The 24532-nt window shown below is 49.8% G+C and overlaps 1 protein-coding gene across 5 annotated transcripts in view; it reads left to right on the top strand.

Moving 5' to 3' along the window:
- The window catches only part of FLNB (filamin B), a 143305-nt gene that overhangs the window by 116724 nt on the left and 2049 nt on the right, over positions 1 to 24532 (top strand). For 3 of the 5 annotated variants that reach the window (XM_047097648.1, XM_047097649.1, XM_047097650.1), the window contains 13 exons: positions 979 to 1107; positions 2175 to 2348; positions 3520 to 3678; positions 3966 to 4169; positions 5396 to 5548; positions 5655 to 5777; positions 8331 to 8597; positions 9439 to 9576; positions 10607 to 10722; positions 14879 to 15011; positions 16431 to 16607; positions 21340 to 21558; positions 22720 to 22927. In XM_047097648.1, the coding sequence (XP_046953604.1) occupies positions 979 to 1107; positions 2175 to 2348; positions 3520 to 3678; positions 3966 to 4169; positions 5396 to 5548; positions 5655 to 5777; positions 8331 to 8597; positions 9439 to 9576; positions 10607 to 10722; positions 14879 to 15011; positions 16431 to 16607; positions 21340 to 21558; positions 22720 to 22927 (2200 nt within the window). The remainder of the gene's footprint in view (positions 1 to 978; positions 1108 to 2174; positions 2349 to 3519; positions 3679 to 3965; positions 4170 to 5395; positions 5549 to 5654; positions 5778 to 8330; positions 8598 to 9438; positions 9577 to 10606; positions 10723 to 14878; positions 15012 to 16430; positions 16608 to 21339; positions 21559 to 22719; positions 22928 to 24532) is intronic. The other 2 variants (XM_047097646.1, XM_047097647.1) reach the window with 1 other exon arrangement.

Raw genomic sequence — 24532 nt, forward strand, 5'->3', positions numbered from 1 at the left:
CCCCTATTGTTGAACACTGCAGCCTTTTCCTAATTTGGATCTGGGCACTGTGGAAATGAAGTCCTTGTACAGGACTGGGAGCAGGGTGGGGAGAAAGATTTCTAGGGATACATTCCTAGGGGTCTCACGGGGCCTTATATTTTGAAAGCATGGTAAATGGCCTTCCCAAAAGACCTTTCCAGTTGTGTTCCCTCCAGTAGTGGGTCATTTTTCCACATGGCCAGATGTTTCCTCCTTATTGGTTAAGTTGAGCTGCACTGCCCTGCTTGGGCCCCCCTCTAGACTGGAGCAACCTTGGGATTGTTTTTCTTGTGCAGTGATTGAAAAAACGGCAGCGAGTAGACCTGTTGGGTGTCCCAGCATGGTGAACTCTACTGGAGTCTCCTTTTTTTTTTTTTTTTTAATTTTTTTTTTTCAACGTTTTTTATTTTTATTTTTGGGACAGAGCGAGACAGAGCATGAACGGGGGAGGGGCAGAGAGAGAGGGAGACACAGAATCGGAAATAGGCTCCAGGCTCCGAGCCATCAGCCCAGAGCCTGACGCGGGGCTCGAACTCACAGACCGCGAGATCGTGACCTGGCTGAAGTCAGACGCTTAACCGACTGCGCCACCCAGGCGCCCCTTTTTAATTTTTTTTTTAATGTTTATTTATCTTTGAGAGACAGAGCAAGAGTGAGGGAGGGGCAGAGAGAGAGAGGGAGACAGAATTTGAAGCAGGCTCCAGGCTCCGAGCTGTCAGCACAGAGCACGACACAGGACTCAAACTCACAAACTATGAGATCATGACCTGAGCCAAAGTCGGACGCTTAACCAACTGAGCCACCCAGGTGCCCCTGGACTTTCCTTTCAATTTCTACCTCTGTGTAGGAGATACCAGCCTTGCTTGCTATTAGGTGAATGTTAAGACACTGGTTGTCCAAGGTATGCATTTGTCCCTCCATGAGTCCCCCTCAATTTTGTGTTCTTTGCAAACCCAGAGAGCCCGCTCCAGTTCTATGTGAACTACCCGAACAGTGGGAGTGTTTCTGCATACGGTCCAGGCCTGGTGTATGGAGTGGCCAACAAAACTGCCACCTTCACCATCGTCACCGAGGATGCAGGAGAAGGTACCGTGTGGTTATGTGGTTTTATGCTTCTGGCCATCCATTTGGAGAGTTAGGTGGACACATTTCCAGGGTAGCTTTTGTTTGTTTGTTTGTTTGTTTGTTTATTTGTTTTTGGGAGGGGAGAGAGAGAGCATTAAGGAGCGGGGGAGGGGCAGAGAGGAGGTGGAGAGAGAGAGAATCCCAAGCAGGCTCCTTGCTGTTAGTGTGGAGCCCACCACGGGGCTCAACCTCACAAACTGTGAAATCATGACCTGAGCCAAAATCAAGAGTCAGATGATTAACCAACTGAGCCACCCAGGTGCCCCGTTTTTCATAAATGTCTTATGTACAGCTGCTCTGTCTTACCCAAAACAGAACTTCTGAAGTCCTCTGTGTTCTGATCGAAATCAGATAGATTATATGAAATGTTTTATGTGACTTGCCTGAAATTTAAGCATGTTTTGGGAAAATGATGGTCTTGCATTTGTTCTATCTTGCACATGTACAAATATCAAGCGGACTGACTACATGTGTTACCGCCCATTCCAGATAAAGCTCTGTGCCTATGACCATTGTCATCGTGGAGACTTCTAAATTTGTGATTCTTTTTTTTTTTTTTTTTTTTTAAGATTTTATATTTAAGTAATCTCAACACCTGATGCAGGGCTCAAACTCACACCCCTTAGATCAAGAGTCACACGCTGCACCTACTGAGCCAGCCAGGCGCCCACCCAGGGATTTTCAGAATGGCATCCAGTGCCCAACCAACAGGGCTGTGTGTGTGTGACTCTCCCATACGCATGATTGGTGTGTAGGATGCTATTCCTTTCACGTCCCAAGTATCCTTAAGAATAGAGAGAACTTCAGGGTCATTTGTAGTGAAGAAATCAGATGATGGAGTGTCTTTCCAGTGGACAATTTTACCACGTGAACTGCTTTGTTCTGACGTGCCCCTGGCCTGTGGCTCCTGTGGCGTGTGTCAGTCTGTTGTTCCTCACATGGGGACTGCCCTGGATGAGGTGTGATCCCTGTTGAAACAAGGAATCTGTGTCTCCCTAAAGGTTCTCCTTCCTTCCTCCCATCCACAGGGGGCCTAGACTTGGCTATCGAGGGACCTTCAAAGGCCGAAATCAGCTGCATTGACAACAAAGATGGGACATGCACAGTGACCTACCTGCCCACCCTGCCAGGTGACTATAGCATCCTGGTCAAGTACAATGACAAGCACATCCCTGGCAGCCCCTTCACGGCCAAGATCACAGGTAAGGTCACCTGGCTTGCCGGGGGGCTTCCTGGAGGTATGGGGAAGTATAGCTGCCCTAACAGCCTCTCTCCCCATCAGACCAGCAACAGGAGGCTAGGCCTCTACATGGAGGTTTCACACAGACTCCTTAGGAAGGAATTGGGGTGTAAAATCACTGTTGGGTTGGCCTAATTCCTCCCTTACCTGGTAATCCAAGGAAAACCAAGCAGTGCCATTCGGAGGGCACTTTTTTTGTGCCAGTCTGACTGCAGCCTGCAAATAGCAGGCCCTCACATAGAGGCATTCAGATACCTATTACATGGCTACATGGACCCAAAGATGCCCTTCAGCATCACTACTAGATAGATTTTCTCTCCATTTTACAGATGGAAAAACTGACGCTTGGAGAGACAGTGGCTTAGCCAAATTCGGACATGGGTGTTCTGGGATTCAGATACACGTTATCTGATTCAAAGCCCACACTCCTAATGTCTGTTGTGCTGGCTGTGTTCATATCATGCTATCAGTGGGTTAAAAAGGAGATATGAGGGGGCACCTGGGTGGCTCAGTCAGTTAAGCTTCTGACTTCGGCTCAGGTCATGATCTCACGGTTTGTGGGTTTGAGCCCTGCGTTGGGCTCTGGGCTGACAGCTTGGATCCTGGAGCCTGCTTCAGATTCTTTGTCTCCCTCTCTCTCTGCCCTTCCCCTGCTCTCTCTCTCTCTCTCTCTGTCTCTCTCTCAAAAATAAATATAACAAACATAAAAAAATATTTTAAAAAACATTTAAAAAGGAGATAGGAAAAATGAGGTTCTTATCCCTAAGTTGTTTAGACCTGTCTATTAAGCAGTCAGCAGTCTTGTGTAGAAGATGATGAGTGCTCACCTGAAGAATGCCCGAGACAATGGCAGACAGGTGACAGGTGCCTCCCACTGGCAAAGACTCCTTTAAAAAGTGGTCTGAGAAGACTCAAATTTCCAGTGCCTGCCAGTTCCCTTTAACTAGACATGATTAGCAATCATTCATTGTTGTTGGTTAGGTCTGCTTATTGTTCAAGACAGGTCTTTTCAATTATCTTTGGGTAATTAATTCTCACCTGATCATCTGTAAATGGCATGTGGAATGAGGGCTCCAGAGAGCTGGGGAGACCCACATGTAACAAGAGCCACATTTGGGGGGGCTGTTTCCCAGATGACAGCAGACGGTGCTCTCAGGTAAAGCTGGGCTCTGCTGCCGACTTCCTGCTTGACATCAGCGAGACCGACCTCAGCACCCTGACGGCCAGCATTAAGGCCCCATCTGGCCGTGACGAGCCCTGTCTCCTGAAGAGGCTGCCCAACAACCACATCGGTGAGCCCAGGCCACCTTCCTGGCTGGAGCTGGGTGGGAGATGGGCATTCCCCCAGTCCGGTCCTGGGCAATTGGTAGCACATTAGACTATGAGGTGATAAACCTTCTGGGTCACACGTGATAACAGTCTGAGTGTGATTCTGCATGGCGATGTCGACCACGCTCTTGGATGCTGGCGAGTCAGGAGGGAAGTCCTGCTTCCCTTCTTGTGAGTGTGTCTCCCTCCCCCCTCCTCTCCCTCATCCTGTTCTCCCACCTTACAAACCCAAAGCTTTGCTCTGGTACAGGCATCTCCTTCATCCCCCGGGAGGTGGGTGAACACCTGGTCAGCATCAAGAAGAACGGCAGCCACGTGGCCAACAGCCCCGTGTCCATCATGGTGGTCCAGTCTGAGATCGGTGACGCACGCAGAGCCAAAGTCTATGGCCGTGGACTGTCAGAGGGCCGGACTTTCGAAATGTCTGAATTCATCGTGGACACAAGGGATGCGGGTATGTGGGGATGCTCCCAGGAAAAGGCCCAGAGCTCACGGGAATGATCTTTTTGCTTCTTTTCGTTTTTCCATCCTACCATCTTCCTTTTCTTTCTTAGCATCTCTCTAACTGTATGTAGGTCCTTATATGTGCGTTATCATTTAAGTCCCATGAGCCTCAGTGAAGTGGGAATTATATGCATTTTCTAGATGAAGAAACAGTCTTCTAAGAGTTAACAGCCCATCTGCTTCTGGCATTTGAATCCAGAGTCAAAACAGTTCACAGATCTCTGTCACTATGTGTACTCCTGCCATTCTCTGCAGCTATTTCAGGGTCTCCTCGACTCAGCCCAAGCAAAGGAGGTTGGTCCAGCTGGCCAAGATTGTGTCAGCTGAGGGATGCTTTCGTGGAAATATGGAATCTCTTCCTGTTCCCTCTTTAAAATGGTTTGAATTTGGTTGGCCCTCTCCAAACTATGCCACATGACAGTATCTTCATTTTCTGCCTTCTTGAGTGATGGTCACATTGGTGACTTCTAGACAAAGTCACAGTCCCACGGAAGAGGCTAGAGACTTTCTGGTCCTGGTGAGTTGATGCTCCTTGTTGATTCTTCGGGTTGTTAACCTTCAGATCTGCTGTCTTAATGGTTCCCTGGCTGGACATCTGAGGCACCTTGGGAGCAGTTTAAAAATTCAAATGGTCAGGCCTACAGCCGGTGATTAATACATGCCGTTCTTGGAGGCGTGTGGCCAGAGTGGCTTTCCCAGTGGCTTCTGTGGGACAGGTGCTCTGTGGGATATTAATAGATACCCTTGAGAGGCTGCAGGTGGCTGAGCCAGTTGAGCGTCAGACGCTTAGTTTCAGCTCAGGTCATGATCCCAGGGTCATGGGCTCGAGCCCCCATGTCAGGCTCTGAACATGGAGCCTGTTTAAGTTCTCTCTCTCTCTCTTGCTTCCTCTCTCCTCGCTACCCACCCCTCTCCCTTGCTTGCTCACTCTCTCTCTCTAAAAAAAATTAAAAAATTAAATGGATATCATTGAGAAAAGAGTTCTATGGTCAAAGCCACGCTCAGCAGGGTTTTTTACTACAGGATTTCTCAGAGCTTTTAACCTGCTCCTCTGTCTTTCTGATATCTGGAAATAGCGGTTCGCATTTCCAGAGCCTGATGTCCTTGCTGCATGCATGGAGCCCCCCCACCCCCAGTGAGTTGCAGTCCCATCAGCTCTGGGCCACGGTGTTGCAGGTTATGGTGGCATATCCTTGGCTGTGGAAGGCCCCAGCAAAGTGGACATCCAGACAGAGGACCTGGAAGATGGCACCTGCAAGGTTTCCTACTTCCCCACTGTGCCTGGGGTTTACATCGTCTCCACCAAGTTTGCTGATGAGCACGTGCCTGGTGAGTCTGGTCCCCTCTGCCCTCCCCGTCCGACACCTAGGTTTTCTGTAAATGCTGTGCCTCAGCCTATCTGGGCTGCTCACAAGGGTCTTCTTGGTTCTTGCAGGGAGCCCGTTTACCGTGAAGATCAGCGGAGAGGGAAGAGTCAAGGAAAGCATCACCCGTACCAGTCGGGCCCCGTCTGTTGCCACTGTCGGAAGCATCTGTGACCTGAACCTGAAAATCCCAGGTGAGTATGAGTTGTTTAGGGGTCAGGGCGGTAGGCGCCACTAGAAACCACGTCCGGGTGTGACCTAGAACATACTAAGTCCTCTATGGGTGACTGCTTTTAAGTAAGTAAGTATTGTATTTATTTATATTTTTAATACTGTTTTCACAGAGCCCCACCTGAGAAAAAAAATCTGCTTACCTGCCACCTTTTTGCTCTTCTGAATGAAAATAGCTTTACTGTGTCACATGGGGGGAAGATAAATAAGCTTTTAGATTTGAATTTACTCTCTGTCGAATAGAGTCAGGTCAGTGAGAGAAATTGACCCTGCTGATGCCAACATTTGGAAGTATTTCAGAAGTGTCAACCTTATGGCATCCTCCCAAAGTTAGTTCTTCCCTTCCATCCCTAAAATGAGAGTGGAGACTGGGTGGGTGGGCCACATTCAGCCCTTTGGCCGTGAACTGTGTAAACAGACACTTCAGTCTGTCTGAATGTGGCCTGGGGTTCCTTCTATAAAGAGACGTCACTGTGAGTGCAGATTCTGAGGGTCCTCTGCCCAGAGGCTGGCACACACTATATTGTTGGACAGATCCTGTGGCACGGAATATCTGTAGAGTCTTCATGAAGACTCCTGAAGCTCATGGTGTGATCTGGAGAGGGGGCTGTTTCTCCTACATTGCATTTCCCCTTTTTCTGAACTTGTCCCATGTCTACTTACCTTGCCTTCTGAGCAGTCATTGGCGGGTGGCAGGTTCTTCCTGGGCAGAGGCACAGTCGTCACATGAGAATATGGGGAAAGCCTCATTGCTGCAGTGTCCACACAGAATCACTTATTAGGAAGAGCTAATGCCTTGTGATCACGAAAAGTTCACATGTTCAAAAACGAGGAAAGTAAGTGTCACCTCATCCCCCAACAACTGGGGGGATGGGGAGATTGAGGTTCACATCTGAGGCCCGGAGCTGAACCCTGATTGCCTCCAGCCTCATGAACACATGGGGTCAGTTTCAGATCACACTTGTGTCCTTGTTACACACCATAGTCCACGTCAAAAAAGATACTTCCGTATTTTTAGTGAGTACACGAGATTCCATTCCATGTCCAGATGCACCATCCTTCATCGTATAGTCCTATTCCAAGTACACTCTTTTCCATCCCTGGGTTCCAACAATCGGCGCTCTGGAACGAACGTTCTCCACCGTGTGCTCAGGCTACCTTCATGTCGGATGGATGTCCCAGCGTGGGACTACTGGTCTGATGTGTTTCAAAAACGGCTACACCTTGGCAGACTGCCCTCCAGAAAAAGGATCAGTACCCGTTTATCCATTCCCCCACCAGCACTGGGCACAGTGTTTGGTTCCCACTTTGATCATTCTGATGGGAAATAAGGGGTCCAGTTTCCAGCTTCATTTCTTGGGTCACTAGGGACATGGACTGTGTTTTCATTTGCTTTACATTTCTCGTTGTGCAAATCAGCTGCTTGTTCCCTTTGTTTCCTGAGGAACTAGTGTGGTCGATTACTCTATCTAAAGACTCTCTGGCTCAGTTCCTATTTGCTGTGATCAGCTACTTGGTACCAGATGACTCTGGATGAGACTCACTCTTCCTCTCATTATCTAAATGGTCCCCTGTTGTCAGAGGACAGCTCACCAACTTCCAGATGTCTTTCAGACCCAGGCCATGTGGGGTGACCCTCTCCTCAACCCCCCTTCCTTTCTCTGTCCTCAGGGCTCAAAGTCATGGCTGCTCAGCCCAGATCGTGTAGGGCTGGCGAGCGCGCTTCATGTGGCTCTAGGTGATGGCATTACTTGGTCACCTAGCATGCGGTGTACCTGTCTCCACCACGTCAGTGCAGGCACAGTCACTGGCATGGCATGAGCACGTGTCAGGTGTAGCAGACGTGGTCTGCTTCCCAATGTTGGTGACCTGAGATGTCACTTTCTGAAAGCACGGCCTCTGGTATTTGATTTGCTCAAAGCTTTGCTCACGCATGGTTTCCCTTTGCCGTTGTGACCAACAGGTGTTCACCTTTTTTCTCTAAATGCATTTTTGTCTTGTTGCCTAAAAGAAATGCCAAAGCTTCTTGAAAGTACGGGGTGATGTGTCTGGAGTTTTCTACCCTTACCCACCTATGGAGAAGAGCCTCTATAAGCATGCTAGATGGCCACATACCACATTTGGCTTAGAAACATCTGAGCTATTGTAGTTTTTATTTACATGCTGTAACTGTCAGCCCCAGACTCTGGTTTGAAACTGCCATGTGGAATTAGCTCCAGCCAGGAAGACTGTAAAAGTACTTGGTGGGGCAGAAAGTGTCACTGTCCCTAGAATGTTCTCTGCACTGGGTGGCCAGAGGGGCCCTACTGCCTCCATGCTGGCCACAGCCTCCCAGGATTTGAGGGAGACTGGAGGGTAGGTACCCCGGCTGAATGGGAAAAAGCCTGAGCATCCCACACCCCTGGGCTGCGCCCGCCTTGCCAACCTCTGCTGCCTGTCCTGCATGTCCTGCTCTATGTTGGTCCCTCACCCTAACCCTGCTCTCTCTACCTCCCCAAACTCCTGCCCCCTTTCAGAAATTGACAGCAGTGACATGTCGGCCCATGTCACCAGCCCCTCTGGCCGCGTGACCGAGGCAGAGATTGTGTCCATGGGGAAGAACTCGCACTGCGTCCGGTTTGTGCCCCAGGAGATGGGTGTTCACACAGTCAGCGTCAAGTACCGCGGCCAGCATGTGACCGGCAGCCCTTTCCAGTTCACGGTGGGGCCACTCGGCGAGGGGGGCGCCCACAAGGTCCGTGCGGGAGGCCCCGGCCTGGAGAGAGGAGAAGCAGGTGTCCCAGGTGAGCATTCGGGCAGGCTTTTTACTTGGGTAGAAGACAAGGGGCCTGATGGTGTCAGCACCCCACACCCTTCACCCTATTCCAGAGAAAGACTCAGTGTATGTGATTCCGATGGTGGTTGTTAAGGGGCATTCTTTAAAACAAGGCTTCTGTAGGGGCGCCTGGGTGGCTCAGTTGGTTAAGCATCCGACTTCGGCTCAGGTCATGATCTCACAGTTCGTGGGTTCGAGCCCCACGTCAGGCTCTGTGCTGACAGCTCAGAGCCTGGACCCTGCTTTGGACTCTGTGTTTCTCTCTCTCTGCTCCTCCCCCACTCACGCTCTGTCTGTCTCTCTCTCTCAAAAATAAATAAACATTAAAAAAAATTTTTTTTAAACAAGCCTTCTGTGGCTAAACATGTTTGGGAATGGCTCGCTGACCCAAAGCTAAACAAGTTTCTCACGGGGGCACTCCTCGGAGCCTATATCATGACTGAGTGTGTGGGCGTTGGAGTGAGGAGCAGACTGACGAAGCTCTTTGTAGAGCATCCTTCAACACTAACATTCCGTGGAACACACTAGAATTCTACAAAACCTATTGTAGTGGTGGTTGCTGGCGGGAAGATCTACAGGGACAAAAACGGAACATTCTCATCTTTTTCTGCCTTAGTTGGTGTGTTCAAAGATGTCTCGTTTCTTATGAACTTAATGTTTTCATGGGTGGTGCTTGGGAAACATCAGTGATTCCTTCCCTTAGGGCCCTGCTTGGGGTTAAAGAAAAAGGCAGCAAATGTAACCCAGCATTGTTTGAGCAAGAGGGCCTATCTGGGGCTCAGTCACTAACCAGGTGTTTCTTATCTCAGCTGAGTTCAGCATCTGGACCCGGGAAGCAGGCGCTGGGGGCTTGTCCATTGCCGTTGAGGGCCCCAGTAAGGCCGAGATTACGTTCGATGACCATAAAAATGGATCGTGCGGTGTGTCTTACATTGCCCAGGAGCCTGGTATGTAACCAAGGACCAGCTGAGGACGTTTTCCTTGTAGGGGGATGGTTAGATTGTAAGGAGCAGAAGCCTGTCAAGCTAGCTCAATGAAAAGAGGAATTTGTCTGTATGGGTGCATGGGAGCATCTCCTAGAAATCATGTCAGACCTCCAAGGGGCAGGAATTCTTGTTCTCTTGTCCTTCTCTGTTGACCTCTCTGCCTCCGGCTTTCATTCAACCATGTCATTCTTTCCACGGACCAGCCTTCTCCACCCATCCTTGGCCACTAGCTGTTGTGGCTTCTCTGAAAGAGTGGCCTCAGCATCTGAGCTCCCTTGAGCGGCAGCTCTTGGCCTTTTGTGTGCCATGGATCCCTCTGGGCATAAAACCTATGGGGACTGTTCTCAGGATAATGTTTTAAAACATATAGAATAAAATACATCGGATTATAAAGGAAATCAATTATACTAAAATGTAGTTATCAAAATCTTCAAGAAATGTGTCACACAGCAACAGATGGTTATCTTCATTAATACATTAAATCGTAGGATTTGGTGATGGTCTATTAGCTACCGCAATTTCAAAATAGTGGTAAGTATAAATGACATGTCAAGTTGTATGTAAAACTGTAAAGTGATGAAAAATGTCTGTGATCTTTGTTGGTGACAAAGTCACAAGTGCTTCTAATGTGCCGTGGTTTCTTGTTGACATTTCTAAAGAAAGGAAATGCTACATTTTAGCTCGAAGTTAGTGAAAATAAAGATAAAATTTTTGTTTCCCCATTCAAGTTTCATGGGTCTCCTGAGCTGTATACACAGGCCATTCGAGAGGGCCTGTGGACCCAGGTTAAGGATCTCTGCCCTTGCCCAACTAAGAGAATCCTATTGGCTCGGCTTCAGCCAGGTGACCTGCCCTCAACCCACCAGCCATGGCCACGGAGTGGGGGTTGGATCTCTTGGAAGACATTTCAGTCCTAGCAAAGAAGCAAGAGACTGCTCTGGAACCACCTTCGCAGAATCTCTGAAATGATGGGACTGTCCTGTCCCCACAGGTAACTACGAGGTATCCATCAAGTTCAACGATGAGCACATCCCTGAAAGTCCCTACCTGGTGCCAGTCATCGCGCCGTCCGACGACGCCCGCCGCCTCACTGTTCTGAGCCTTCAGGTGAGACGCAAGGAAGCATCCATCTCATTGGCCACAGGCCGACCAGTGAAGCCCTGGACTCCGGAGGCCGCTTCAATCCCCTCAGTCAAGGGCCCATCCCGGTTTGACCGCACATGCTGCCAACTTATAGGGGAGATTTCCCATGGCAGAGTCAGCCCCCGCCCCCACACTGAGGACAGGAGACAGTTGGGGCAAGTGAACACAGAGCCACAGTCAACGAACACCTCAGCGTTTGAGAACAAGTTTGTTTTTTAAATAGTTATTCAAGAGAAACAAAGGAGGCCTGTTAATAATTGGTTAAGCGATAAGGAGGGCTTTCAAACAGAACAAACACAAGACTAACAGTCCATTGATGTTTTGCCTACTATTTTTGGCTTCCTTTTTGTCAAGTAAGTCAATTGTGATTGATTTTACTATGGTGATTTATTTATAAGTGTGCAAGGCACTGTGTAAGAACTTCATCAGTATTACCTTGTTAAATCCTTGCAACAGCCTGGTCAGTAGGTTTCTCTTGACCCCATTTTAAAGATGGAAAAACCAAGGTATAGATTGGTTATGGCTACCAGGGGCCAGCTAATATGAGGCAGAGTGAGGTCTCTGTGGATCCAGAACCTGTGGTTTTAACGGTGGCCTCCTTAATCCCCACCCTGGCATGGTGGCATGTGATTACTGTCTTAAACAGGCTCTTGAATTCAAGGTTGCATTAGAGCCGGCAACCAAACTAAGAACCACTAGAGATGCCTTTGGGTCTTTGAAAAATAACTAGGTGTCTGCATCAGGAGTAAGCAATTTGGTTGAGGAATAACACCACAATCCCAAAATCTGATTTTTGGTTAAGGGGCTTTCCAACTAGCTTTCAGCTACCCCCGGTTCTTAAAAATACTGAATGAAAACCCAGTCCTGTATCTCAGGTTGGTGATGTCATCGGATCTAGTTCCGTGCATTTGGTTTACATTTCAGATTCTGACCTTACCCTGAGGAGAATTGGAATTGCTAGTTGTTCGAAATATCAGGGAACCCAGACTGACCCCCAAACAAAAATCACGGTCCACAGATTGAAGAGGCCTCATCTGGAGCATACCAAGGGTGCTAGCTGGTCACTGTGGTGTAGATGTTTTTCTTGTGTTTCATTTAAAGGCTTCTTAACAGAAGTTCCTTTTGTGGCCGACTTAACTAAAACCTATGGAGGGAGATAAACCCAGCATTTGTTGAGGGCAAAGAACCGCCCTCATGCATCTCGAAGATTTCTTTCAGATCTTCTGAGGTGTTTATCTCTCTCTTGAGGATTTAGCGGCAAATGGATTCAGGTAATGTATATGGTTCTGTTTCCAAAAACCTGGTTTGGAGAAATCTTCTCCAGAAAACTTTTCTGTAGAGTCCTCTCAACACAATTAGGTCATAAATATTTGAGTAAGTGTGCAGCAGGCTGTGTATCCGTCAGGCGTTTGTAACCAGCTGCTACGGTAGAAGGGACGAGTGTCAGCTTGTCCTGTTTTTCCTGGGTCACTTGGTGCTGAGTGATACGTAAATTATTTATCAGAGATTTGCTCGAGGCCTGCAGGCCCACATCTGGTGCTGGTTAGGAAAAGAGAGGCATGTATTGTTTTCTCCTGCTTTTAAGACTTTTTAGAAAATTGGAGTCGGCTGACATTTTGTGGAGGAAGGGTTGATGGGCTGGGGGCAATCTGGTGATCAAAGATTCCTTAATTTTGGGTGCAGTCCTCGCTCCCCAGTCTGTAAGCTCTGGCACAGCACAGTGTAATAGGATGTTCTACAACAATGGAAATGTCTCACATCTCCCCTGTGCAATGTGGTAGCCACTGGCCACATGTGGCTATTGAGCACTTGAAGTGTTGCTAGTGTAACTGAGGAACCAAATCTTTAACTTTATTTAATTTAACTGATTTAAATGTAAAAATATATAGTCACATGTGGCTAGTGACTACCAAATTAGGCAGTGCAATTTCAGTGCCTCGTTACAGAGATGTGGTCCCAGGTCAGCAGCCTCGGTATTGCCTGGGAATTTATTTATTTATTTATTTGTTGGTTTATTTTTAATTTTTTTTTTTTTTTAATATTTACTTACTTTTGAGAGGGAGAGAGAGAGACACAGAGAGACAGAGCGAGAGCAGGGGAGGGGCAGAGAGAGAAGGAGACACAGAATCCGAAGCAGACTCCAGGCTCTGAGCTGTCAGCACAAAGCCCGATGCAGGGCTCAAACCCACAAACCGTGAGATCATGACCTGAGCCAAAGTCGGACGCTCAACCGACTGAGCCACCCAGACGCCCCTCGCTTGGGAGATTTATTAAAATCCTAGAATCTCAAGGTGCCTGGGTGGCTCAGTCCATCAAGTGTCTGACTCTTGATTTCAGCTCAGGTCATGATCTCAGTTTGTGAGTTCAAGCCCTGCAGTGGGCTCTGTGCTAATAGCAAGGAACCTGCTTGGGATCCTCTCTCTTCCTCTCTCGCTCTCTCAAAATAAATAAACTTAAAAAAAAAAGACATTTATGAAAAAAGGAAAGACAAATGGTACCATTCAGCAGTCTAAGTTTTGAAAACTGCCCTGGGGGCACCTGGGTAACTCAGTCAGTTAAGTGTCCAACTCTTGATTTCTGCTCAGGTCACGATCTCATGGTTCATGAGCTCAAGTCCCAAGTTGGGCTCTGTGCTAAAAGCGAGAAGCCTGCATGGGATTCTCTCTCTCCCTCTCTCTTTGCTCCTCCCTGCCTCTTGTTCTCTTTCTCTCTCTCTCTCTCAAAAAAAAAAAAGAATCCTAGACTCTCAGGCTGTCCTCAGACCCCCAGACCTACTGGATCAGAATCTGTATTTTAACAAGACCCCCCCAAGTTCTTCAATCACACAGTGAGGAGTGGCTGTCCAATCAAGTTTATATCAAAACTGCTAACTTGTAAAATTTTGCAGTTCAGGACTGGCCAATCTTAAAATATCTTAGGCATATGGGACACCTGGGTGGCTCAGTCAGTTGAGCATCCGACTCTTGATCTCAGCTCAGGTCTTGATCTCAGGGTAGTGAGTTCAAGCCCCACACGGGGCTCTGCACTGGGTGTGGAGCCTACTTTAAAAATATGTATCTGTATCTTAATCATCTAGATCTCTAATCCCTTCCTCCCAGAGCGTGGAGGGTGAAACTTACCCAGTGAAGAGTGAAAGCTATCCTTTTCCCTATTGTGTTTTCAGCGGGGTACAGACAACTTCTAAATGCTTATTAATATTTAACGATTTTTTAGTCTTTCTGTGTACAGGTCGGGCCCTGTGCTGAGTGCTTCAAATGCATAACTTTATTTCATCCTCACAGTAGCTCTCTGGTATATATTTGGTTATTGTGCCCATTTTACAGATGAGGAAACCAAGACTCAAAGGTTAAACAACTTACATAGCCAGGAAGTGGTAGTCACCTAGGTCCTGCTGATTCTTAACCATATATAGTCCTTTACAAGTTTGTTAAACGTTGTCTCCATTCCTACCCTTGAGATAAAAAAGAGCAATGATATAAAACTTTGTTCATGTTGGTGACTACATGGTTTTGTCAGCTGCCAGGCTCCTCTTAAAAGGGGACCCTTGGGGCATCACTTAAGTGTCTATTTTGGCTCAGGTCATGATCTCACCTTTCATGAGTTAAGGCTCTGCGTGGGTAGTGTGGAGCCTACTTGGGATTCTTTCTCTCTCCCTCTTTCTCTGCCCCTCCCCCACTTGTGTGCGCATGTTCACAAGCTCGCTCGTGAGCTCTCTCTCTCTCTGTGAAAATAAATAAACTTTAAAAAGGTAGGGCGGGGGGGATGGGACTTCCTTTTTGACCTGGAAGACACTGGGTTTTCTGGTTGTCCAGGTCTTGTTTGGGATGCAGAAACTATATAGTTTTGTTAACCGGATGACTGAGTCTCCGAATCAAGTAACTGTTTCTTCCAGCACGAATCAAGGCGCTAGACCACCCCACTGAGTGTCTCTACTGTCTTCTATTTAAAACCAGAAGCGTGCAACAAGCCACCTGCTCTTCTGTCGTCACATGTTATAAGGATAAACCTTCTGGGCCTATTTGCATGAGAACTGTCCCCTGGAGTCCCGGGTCGGGTCAGTGTATGCCACCAAAGGCCAAACACCAAAGGCCGTAACCTGTTTAATGTATTAAATTCTCAGGAATCGGGATTAAAAGTTAACCAGCCAGCCTCCTTTGCTATAAGGTTGAATGGGGCGAAAGGCAAGATTGATGCAAAGGTGCACAGCCCGTCAGGAGCCGTGGAGGAGTGTCATGTGTCTGAGCTCGAGCCAGGTAAGCCAGAGGCAGGGCGTGCAGGTCCCGGCATCTGCACCTCCCCGAGGCACATTTCTACAAACGTGCTCCCCAGCAGAGGACTAATGAGCCTCACGGAGGCCAGCCAGCTTTCAGATTCCCTTCTGTTGTTGTTGCCAGGCGTTGTTTACAAATCAGGGTATAAACATTTGCCAGGGACAAGGAGATGCTTTGGGATCTAGCCTTCCATTTCTTTTTTCTAAACAAATACTGCTTTATTTTCGGTTGTTTTTCAGATTCCTTTCACATTACATTCAATTGTGATTTTTTTCTCATACTTTAACAAAATCTTACAGATTTTTTTACGTTATTGACCTTATGACATGAGTAAGTACCATTTGATCTCACTTTACTCCGAGGGAAAAGTGCATTGAGGTTCATCCCTAAATTTAAATTTCAAAGAATCTGCGTCTCTAGTATGCTTAATAGCATAAGATTTTCCTGCCTGCTCCCTTGATGTACGGAATTCTCTGACATAATCAATGTTAACTAGCCGTTTTGCCAGGGAACATGTATTAAGTGTGAGAGACTTGGCAAGACAGTAAGGCATGATGCCTGCCCTCGAAGAGGGGCTCAGAGTGGACTGGGGACCTGGCCAGAAGCCTGCAGTGCCCTGGAGAGGACCCCAGGTGGTCACCAATGCCACAGGAGAACCAAGAACCAAATGGCAAAAATGATCAGGGCAGGAGAGAAAAATAGTTTCTGTTGGTGAGGCCCAGAGGGCTTCTCAGAGGAAGTGACAGTGAATGTGGGCCCCGAAGCTTGAGGAGGAACCCTGTGATCACTGCCTTTATTGGGCATTTGCTGTGTGCCCTGCCACATGTATAGTGAAGGTAGACATCTGGAGAGTTGGGGGGAGAACAGGTCTGCCTCCCAGGTGGGAGGGCTTCATGGAGGAAGGGGTGTTCAGGCGGTGCACGGCGGATGGATATTCTCTGTGTCCATTTCAGTTGACAGATTATTTTGCCACATGCCGTGACCCAAACACACAGTGAAAAACCTGGCTGTTGCCCTGGCGGGGGGCACCTGCTAGCTTAGAGCTTAATTCAGAAGCATTAATGCCGGTTGGAACCAACTTTTTTCCCCTTCAAGCGGCCAAGTAGAGCAACTCTGTGAGAAGTGAGCTTTTCATAAAGCAATCTCCTGAGACAGACACCAGAGAGGATGAAACCTAGAATTGGAGATTTGGATGCATTTCCCAAAGCGTTGACAAGGGACGCAGAAATAGGCCCCCATCTGGTTTTGAAATGCAACATACTGGGTGCCAGGCTACCAGTAGAGCTATTGTCTTATGGTTTAAAATTCACCATCTCAGGCTGGCCTTCCCCCCATCGTCCTCACCTCGCATGGTAGTGTCTGCGTCCTCGGCTTTACCCTGTGCTTTGCTCGCTCTCCTAGATAAGTATGCCGTTCGCTTCATCCCCCACGAGAATGGCATCCACACGATCGATGTCAAGTTCAACGGGAGCCACGTGGTTGGAAGCCCCTTCAAAGTGCGCGTCGGGGAGCCTGGACAGGCGGGGAACCCTGCCCTGGTGTCCGCCTATGGCGCGGGGCTCGAGGGGGGCACCACAGGTAACACACTACCTCTGCCTCTCGTCTCTGACTGAGCCAGCGGGTGCTCATCAAGCTTCGGGAAGCCTTCTCCACACTCTCCTCAGGGAAGCTGCAGTAATGTGCACTTGGGGCCCTTGCTCTCCAGGGTTGTTTTGGGACGTGTGGTTTGGCCCACAATAAGTCCAGAGCAAGGCCTTGATGACCGTGTTATCAACCTCGTTACTGTTTGCTATGCTTTGCCTGTCTTCCTTGGCCTCGTGCCTTGACTTCAGGGCCGGGACACTGATCATGATGGATTGTAGCACCCCATCTTTTCCTTTTGAGGGTTTCTTTGCCTGCACCGAACTCAGTGCGTGTAATGGGCCTCCTGGGAGGTCTCCTACCATTGGTTCCATCACACAGTCCCTGGGCTCCCAGAAACAACCTTGTATCGACAGTAGGACCTGTCATAGCCTCCTCCTTTGAATTTCCGGTCCTAACAGAGAAGGAGAAAAGATGGTGGCAGAGCTCTAGAGCTCTTTGGGCTTGTTACGATTTGTTTTTAGTCTTTGCCATGGACGGAACACGTTTGACTGTGGAAGAGACAGGCAGCTAAGACATATAGAAACGAGACTGGCTCCGTCTCCTTGCTTCTCCCTCCCTCCATATAGAACAAAAGGAAACACCACTGGCAGTTCCGGGGAGGACCTTCTGACGTCCTCATGCTTGGTCGCTTGGTTGCTTAGCTGGTTCATTTGTTAAGAAGGTAGCATATCGTTTTGCTTCTATTTTACAGAAACAATCTTGTTGCACATATTGTACAACTTTTTTCGCCTGACATCTTTTGTTTTTTAATGTTTATTTATCTTTGAGAGAGACAGAGTGCAAGTGGGGGAGGGGCAGAGAGAGAGGGAGACACAGAATCCGAAGCAGGCTCCAGGCTCCGAGCTGTCAGCACAGGGCCTGATGCGGGGCTCGAACTCACGTACAGTGAGATCATGACCTGAGCTGAAATCGGATGCTTAACTGACTGAGCCACCCGGGTGTCCCTCGCTTGACATCTTAAAGAACTTTCTGTGTCAAAACACAGATCTACCCGCCTTATAATGGTTGCAGTTAGTGTTTATACCATGAACCTACAGGTGGGCATTGGGTGGGTCACTGGTATGGAGTGCCAGCATGGGGAGCTTATCCAGTCACACTTCTCTGCAGGACATGTCCGTAGACACAGACTCACTGGGACACAGTTTGCACTGGGTGTTACTTTTTTTTTTTCATGTTTTTATTTTTGAGAGAGAGTACGTGAACAGGCGAGGGGCAGACAGAGGTGGGGACAGAGGATTTGGAGCGGGCTCTGTGCTGACAGCAGAGAGCCTGATGCAGTGTTTGAATTAAAAAATCATGAGATCATGACCTGAGCCGAAGTTGGACGCTTAACCGACTAGAGCCACCCAGGCACTCCTGCACTGGGTATTACTTTGGGCCTTTGGAAGGCAGCCCAGTCCCAGGCTCGAGTCCCTCATGTGTATGCATTTTGATCAAGTCTCCCCCGATGCCGTGAGGGGGTTAGACCAGACCTGCCTCCCACTGGGCGATGGGATGAGTGGCTGTAGTTACCTGGCATCCAGCCCTAGGGAGCCAGTGTCTTAAGTGGCCGAGGGGCCCTGCCCAGGTGCAGGAGTGACTGACGGGCTGGCATGCCACCCCAGAACTCTGGTCAAAGCAGTAGCCTCGGCAGAACCACCCACAGGGGTAGTGTAAGTGCTTCTGGACTCCCCAGGCCCATCCAGTCTGCCTCCACACTGGTCTCTGGACCAGCAGCTTGCCCCTTATAGGAGGCATGGTAACACTTCACCCTAGGCCATTCCATTTTACAGATGAGGAAAGTGAGGCTCAGAAACGTTGAGTCACTCCCTAAGCTTACTTAGCTGAAAGAGCACAGGACCAGGAATCAGTCCAGGTCCATGACTCAAAGCCTATGCCCTTAACCCTGGTGCTTTGCTGCCTCTCTCAGTGGCTGGCTCGCTCAGAGGCAGTGACTGCACCTGTGCCCCAATTTGTGGGGTATCCTAAACCAGGACCCCTGTTCTCCCAGCTGCCCTGGAACAGTTCCCGGGCAGTAGTGCAGGCGTTTGGTCCCCAGCAAACCACACACCATTAAAGACCATGTGGGGTCCTCCTGGCCTTCGGAACCAGGCATGCCTTGGTCCAGGTCCCACAGCAGCCACTGAGGTCTCCTGCAGCTGCCAGCAGCCACCTCACCCTCCTGCTGGGTCACACCTGCTGCGCTCGGGCCTCTCCTGCTTCCTCTTGGCTGTTCGCATGCCTTCTCGGGAGCTTGGGTTTCAGGCTGTGCTTTGCAAGCGCTGGATGCCACTGAGAGAAGGGGCCCGTCTTGCAGGGAAACTCCCAGCCAGGAGGGAGAGGTACAGAGCAGGCCTGTTTTGAACCCTGTGTAAATATTGCTCTTGTCAAGGGGAGGGCGTCTTGTTTTTCTAGCCCTCCTGCTCCCAAGCCTTTTCCCAAATATCCATCCCAAGATTACACAGCTGTAGTGTGCATGGAATGAAAAGGTATCTATGCTTGGCTGCTAGAGGGCCTGGCATCCTGACCTTCAGAAAAAAGCAAACTCTCTGTGTTTTTATGGGTAGGCTTGCTGTATCTCTTGGCGTGAGCTTGAAATGGCCCATTCTGCAGGTTTTGGAGCAGGGGAATGTGATGAATTTGGGGTGGGACTTTCTGTTGCAGAGGAGTTGAGAGGTCAAGAGTTAGACCAGGGAGTTCTAGACACTCGGATTGGGAGAGCAGCCTGAAAGGCTCCAGCATCCCCAGGGTGCTCAAGGGGGATCGGAAGAGCCCCCTTCCCTCCCCGGACCCCTCGCCCACCTTCACGATGGAGTAGCGCTGCAGTAAACATGCACTGAACTCACAAGAACTCAGCCGTGCATCTGCGGGGTTGGGGGGGAGGATTGCTATGCCCGAGAGGTTTGGGGTACGTACTGGTTCTAGCTGGAGGCAGTGGACAGAGGGACTCCTGCATGTGGATTTTCTTTCTCCTGACTTCTCTCAGGCAAGTGCCTTAGGTCCGGGCTGGGCAGATCTTGTGTTTACATCCCAGCCCTGCAATTCCCCAGCCGTGTGACTTGGCACAAGAGATTTGACCTCACCGAATCTCCACTTCCTTCCTGTAAAATGGGATTAATGAAGGAGCCTGCCCGATAGGTTGTTCCAGGTAGCTCTTGCCCTGCGATTCCTTAGTTGCCTTTTCCCACTTCAGCTCCCCTGTCTTTCCGAGCCCTCACAGCCAGGATTCACGGATCTTTCTCAGGAACCGAGCAACTTGTTAAAATCGGTGGGGCTTCACTACAGCCGGGTCTTTTCATCTTTACTTCAAAAATATCTTTCCTTATCATTGCCTTGCAGCTACTTCCTGGAAATGCCGTCCCCTTGTTGATCAACACCCTTCCTTCCCCGCACAGCCTCGCTCTGCAGCTGCTGCATGAGAGGCTTCTTGGCTCTACAGTTCAGAAATAAGGTTCAGATAGTTGGGGGCGGGGGGGGGGGGGTGCGCCTGGGACAGGAGCCTCAGGAGCTTCCAGAAGCAGCGGGGTTTGTGTGTTTGGGGGTTGCATGATAGCAGCGCCTTTGTTTTATTGATAGCCAGAACAATAATTCTTTCTCTGGCTTAGGAGCTATAATTAAACCAAAATAGTTCCCAGCTGGGGTGGCATCTAGGGCTCTGGAAAAAGCACTGCCCGGCACAAGGATGCTATACCAGGGATGGCCCATAGAGGGCGCTGTAGCAGGCAGCCCTCACCCACCACCTCCTCCCCTCTCTGGACTGCAAAGGGCCTGCTGGAGTGGGGACTTTTGCAGGGCATTGGGCTCAGGCAGGAATGCCAGCATGGTCACTGGTCGGCTCAGCTCTTCTTTCTTCACAAGGCAGGATGTCTGTGCAGGAGGTCCCCCAGCCAGTCAAGAGGCTCCAGAGCCACACAGGCTGGTTTGTAGCGCTGACTGGCAAGTGCCTGAACCTCCCTGAGTCCCTGTCATTTGTCAAACAGGAATCACTGGGCACCTAACATGATGCTTAGTATGAGATCTGGAGCCTGAGCGGTGCAGGTGTAGCTCAGTTAGCGGGAGCTGCTGGTTTTGGCCCTGTTCTTGTTGCTGGTGTTCGTGGCAAAGTGGGGGGCCGGCAGATCCTACCAGCTGCCCCGGTCTTCAGCATGGAGCCTGGGGCAAGGATCCTGCCGGGAAAGAAGGAGATGCTGGGCCTGCTCAGCTTCTCCAGTCCACGCAGAGGAGAGAGGAAAGGTCAGACGGGCCCACGCATCCCCCACCCACTGGAGGCAGGGCTGGGCCCTGGCAGCTGAAACAGTGCTTCAGACCCACAAGGATGGCTCGGGCTTCTTGCTCTCAGCCACTGCTCGTGCCCAGAGGAGAGAACAGGGTGTCCTGGCTGTTGGTGCTGGTGGGCGAAATGTCAGCCACACTCTTGCTGTCAGCCACACTCTTGCTATCAGCCACACTCTTGCCTCCGCCTTGGAAAGGGAGTTACCGCCCCCAGGGCCTGAGGCCCTCCGTGTCAGGAGCTCAGAGCTAGTACCAGGGGTTTCCCTGCCACTCGCCCCCCCCTCCCCCCCCACCCCCGTGAGGGAACCTATGTGTGTCCCCACCACTGCTTCTCTGCCCCTGGGAAAGCTCTGCACACCACACCCCCTCATCCCTCCAAACCATCAGTAAGACATTCCCTTTTCCTTTCCCCCAGGTATCCAGTCTGAATTTTTCATCAACACCACCCGAGCAGGGCCAGGGACATTATCTGTCACCATTGAAGGACCCTCCAAGGTTAAAATGGATTGCCAGGAAACCCCAGAAGGGTACAAAGTCATGTACACCCCCATGGCTCCTGGAAACTACCTGATTGGTGTCAAATATGGCGGGCCCAACCACATTGTGGGCAGTCCTTTCAAGGCCAAGGTGACAGGTAACAAGCAAACAGCTTTGAAGTTATTCTTTTTCTCTGTGGAACTTGTCTTGTCAGATTGTCAACAGAGTTACTTGATACTAGAAACTTTGGGTAATTTTAGATACGTTGAATCTAACTTTGACTCTTGAATATAAAGAAATGGTAGGACACGTTCAGGGGGGTAAACACCTTTAGAAGCCCATGGGGGTAGGTACTGGCGTCAGCCTGCTACAAAATAAGTTGGCAGAGTAGGAGTGTAGAAGTTGAAAAATCATATTTTCTGTTTTTGACAGAAAAGAAATATTTACATATTTGAAATCCTCGAGACCTGAAAAATTCCTTTATTTCTTTTACTTTTATTTATTTAAAAAAATTTTTTTTAAATGTTTCTTTATTTTTGAGAGAGAGAGGGCGTGAACGTGGGAGGGGCAGAGAGAGGGAGACACAGAATTTGAAGCAGGCTCCAGGCTCTGAGCCGTCAGCACAGAGCCCGACATGGGGTTTGAACTCACGAGCCATGAGATCATGACCTGAGCCGAAGTTGGATGCTTAACCGACTGAGCCACCTAGGCGCCTCATCTAACCTTTATCTTTAAAATAATCAAAGGTTTTATTAAGTTTATAAAAATGTGGTCCTTCAGAACACTAGAAAAAATACGAGTCAAAACCACCCTACAGCCCAGGGCCCAAGGTAATCACCGTAAATATTGTGGTAAATCCCTTCTGCGTGTCTCTACTTGGTTCACTGTTATAGGAGTAGTATAGATTCATTGCAGAAAAATTAGAAGAAGATTCGGACAGAAAAATCATCCTCTCACATGCAGAGAGAACCATTTTTGGTATTTTGTTATATGTTCTCCCCAGCGGGTAACGTTGCTTTCACATGGCTTATACATAGAATATTTTATATAAATGGAAAGAAGTGAATCCTGCCGGGTGGCAGGAGGCTACGTGGGAGGAATTTCTGGGGTTTGGAAGACATTGTGGGTGTGAGATGGGGAAATGGTGATGTTTAGATTCAGGTGTTGGGGTGAGATGAGGACGTGGTGGCTTTTGGATCCAGCTGTTGGGGTGCGTGGACTTTCCTGGGGCTTCTGCCTGGGGTGCTCACCTCTTCCAGCTGAGAGGACCCACTTGCTCTGGCCGTTCACTTCTCCCTCCCTCCCTGCCACGTCCTAGGCCAGCGTCTGGTCAGCCCTGGCTCAGCCAACGAGACCTCATCTATTCTGGTGGAGTCGGTGACCAGGTCATCCACAGAGACCTGCTATAGCGCCATCCCCAAGGCCTCCTCGGACGCCAGCAAGGTGACCTCCAAGGGGGCAGGGCTCTCGAAGGCCTTTGTGGGCCAGAAGAGCTCCTTCTTGGTGGACTGCAGCAAAGCCGGTAGGTAGCCCGGTCCCGCTCAAGGGTCGGGGTGGAGGCAGGCCGGGCACCCTGTGCTGACTTGGGTCTTCCCCGCAGTGCCCACCTACCCCTGCCACCCAGCCACTTGGAAGTAACCTTGTTCATCACCCAATTGTCCTGCACTTAGTGTTTTTAAGTGATTTTCCTCTCTGTTGCCTCTTGATTCTTTCAGATGCTCTCAAGATAGACAGGAAGGGTGGCATTATCCCCATTACAGATGGGCAAACTGAATCAATAATCTGGCTCCTTGTGTGCCGATAATTGCTTTGACTGCAGTTTGAACTTGGGTATTTATTTGGGTGTCAGTGATTAGTTGCCTGGGGTTCTGCTTCTAGCACATCTGGGCTGGAAACTTGGCTCTACTACTCCCTTCCTCCCTCTCTCCTTCCCTCCCTCCCTTGCTTCCTTCCTTCTTCCCTCCCTTCCTCCCTCTCTCCCTCCCTCCCTTCTTCCTTCCTTCTTCCCTCCCTTCCTCCCTCTCTCCCTCCCTCCCTTCTTCCTTCCTCCCTCTCCCTCCCTCCCTTCCTCCTCCCTCTCTCCCTCCCTTCCTCCTCCCTCCTTCCTCCCTCTTTCCCTCCGTCCCTTCCCTCCTCCCTCTCTCCCTCCCTTCCTCCTCCCCTCCCTTCCTCCCTCTTTCCCTCCCTCCCCTGTCCCTCCTCCTTCTCTCCCTTCCTTCCTCCCTTCTTCCTCCCTCTCTCCCTCCCTCCCTTCTTCCTTCCTCCCTCTCTCCTCCCTCCCTTCTCTCCCTCTTTCCCTCCGTCCTTTCCCTCCTCCCTCTCTCCCTCCCTTCCTCCTCCCTCCCTTCCTCCCTCTTTCCCTCCCTCCCTTCCCTCCTCCTTCTCTCCCTTCCTTCCTCCCTTCTTCCTCCCTCTCTCCCTCCCTCCCTTCTTCCTTCCTTCCTCCCTCTCTCCCTTCCTTCCTTCCTCCCTCCCTCTCTCCCTCCCCTTCCTTCCTCCCTCCCTCTCTCCCTCCCCTCCCTTCCTTCCTTCCTCCCTCCCTCTCTCCCTCCCTCTCTTCCTTCATCCCTCTCTCCCTCCCTCCCTCCCTTCTTCCTCCCTCCCTCTCTCCCTCCCTCCTTCCTCCCTCTCTCCCACCCTCCCTTCCTCCCTCTCTCCCACCCTCCCTTCCTTCCTCCCTCTCTCCCTCCCTTCCTTCCTTCCTTCCTCCCTCCCTCCCTCCCTTCTTCCTTCATCCCTCCCTCCCTCGCTCCCTTCCTTCCTTCCTTCCTCCCTCCCTTCTTCCTTCATCCTCCCTCCCTCCTTCCCTTCCTTTCTTCCTCCCTCCCTCCCTCCCTTCCTTCCTTCCCCCTCTCTCCCTCCCTTCCTTCCTCCCTCTCTCCCTCTCTCCCTCCTTCCCTTCCTTGTTCCCTCTCTCCCTCGCTCCCTTCCTTCCTTGCTCCCTCCCTCCTTCCTTCCCCTTCCTTCCTCCCTCTCTCCTTCCTTCCTTCCTTCCTTCCTTCCTTCCTTCCTTCCTTCCTTCCCCAAATTTAGCCATGTGATCCCGAAAAGTTTAGAAGTCTCTTTCTAAAAGTCAGTTTCTTATTATTTAAAATGGAGTAATAAAGGCACCTTCCTTAAGTTTTTTTATG

This window comes from Lynx rufus, unplaced genomic scaffold (assembly GCF_022079265.1).
Source record: "Lynx rufus isolate CCGP_SWC_20201006 ecotype Redwood Valley unplaced genomic scaffold, mLynRuf1.p SCAF_4, whole genome shotgun sequence".
Classification (NCBI taxonomy): Eukaryota; Metazoa; Chordata; class Mammalia; order Carnivora; family Felidae; genus Lynx; species Lynx rufus.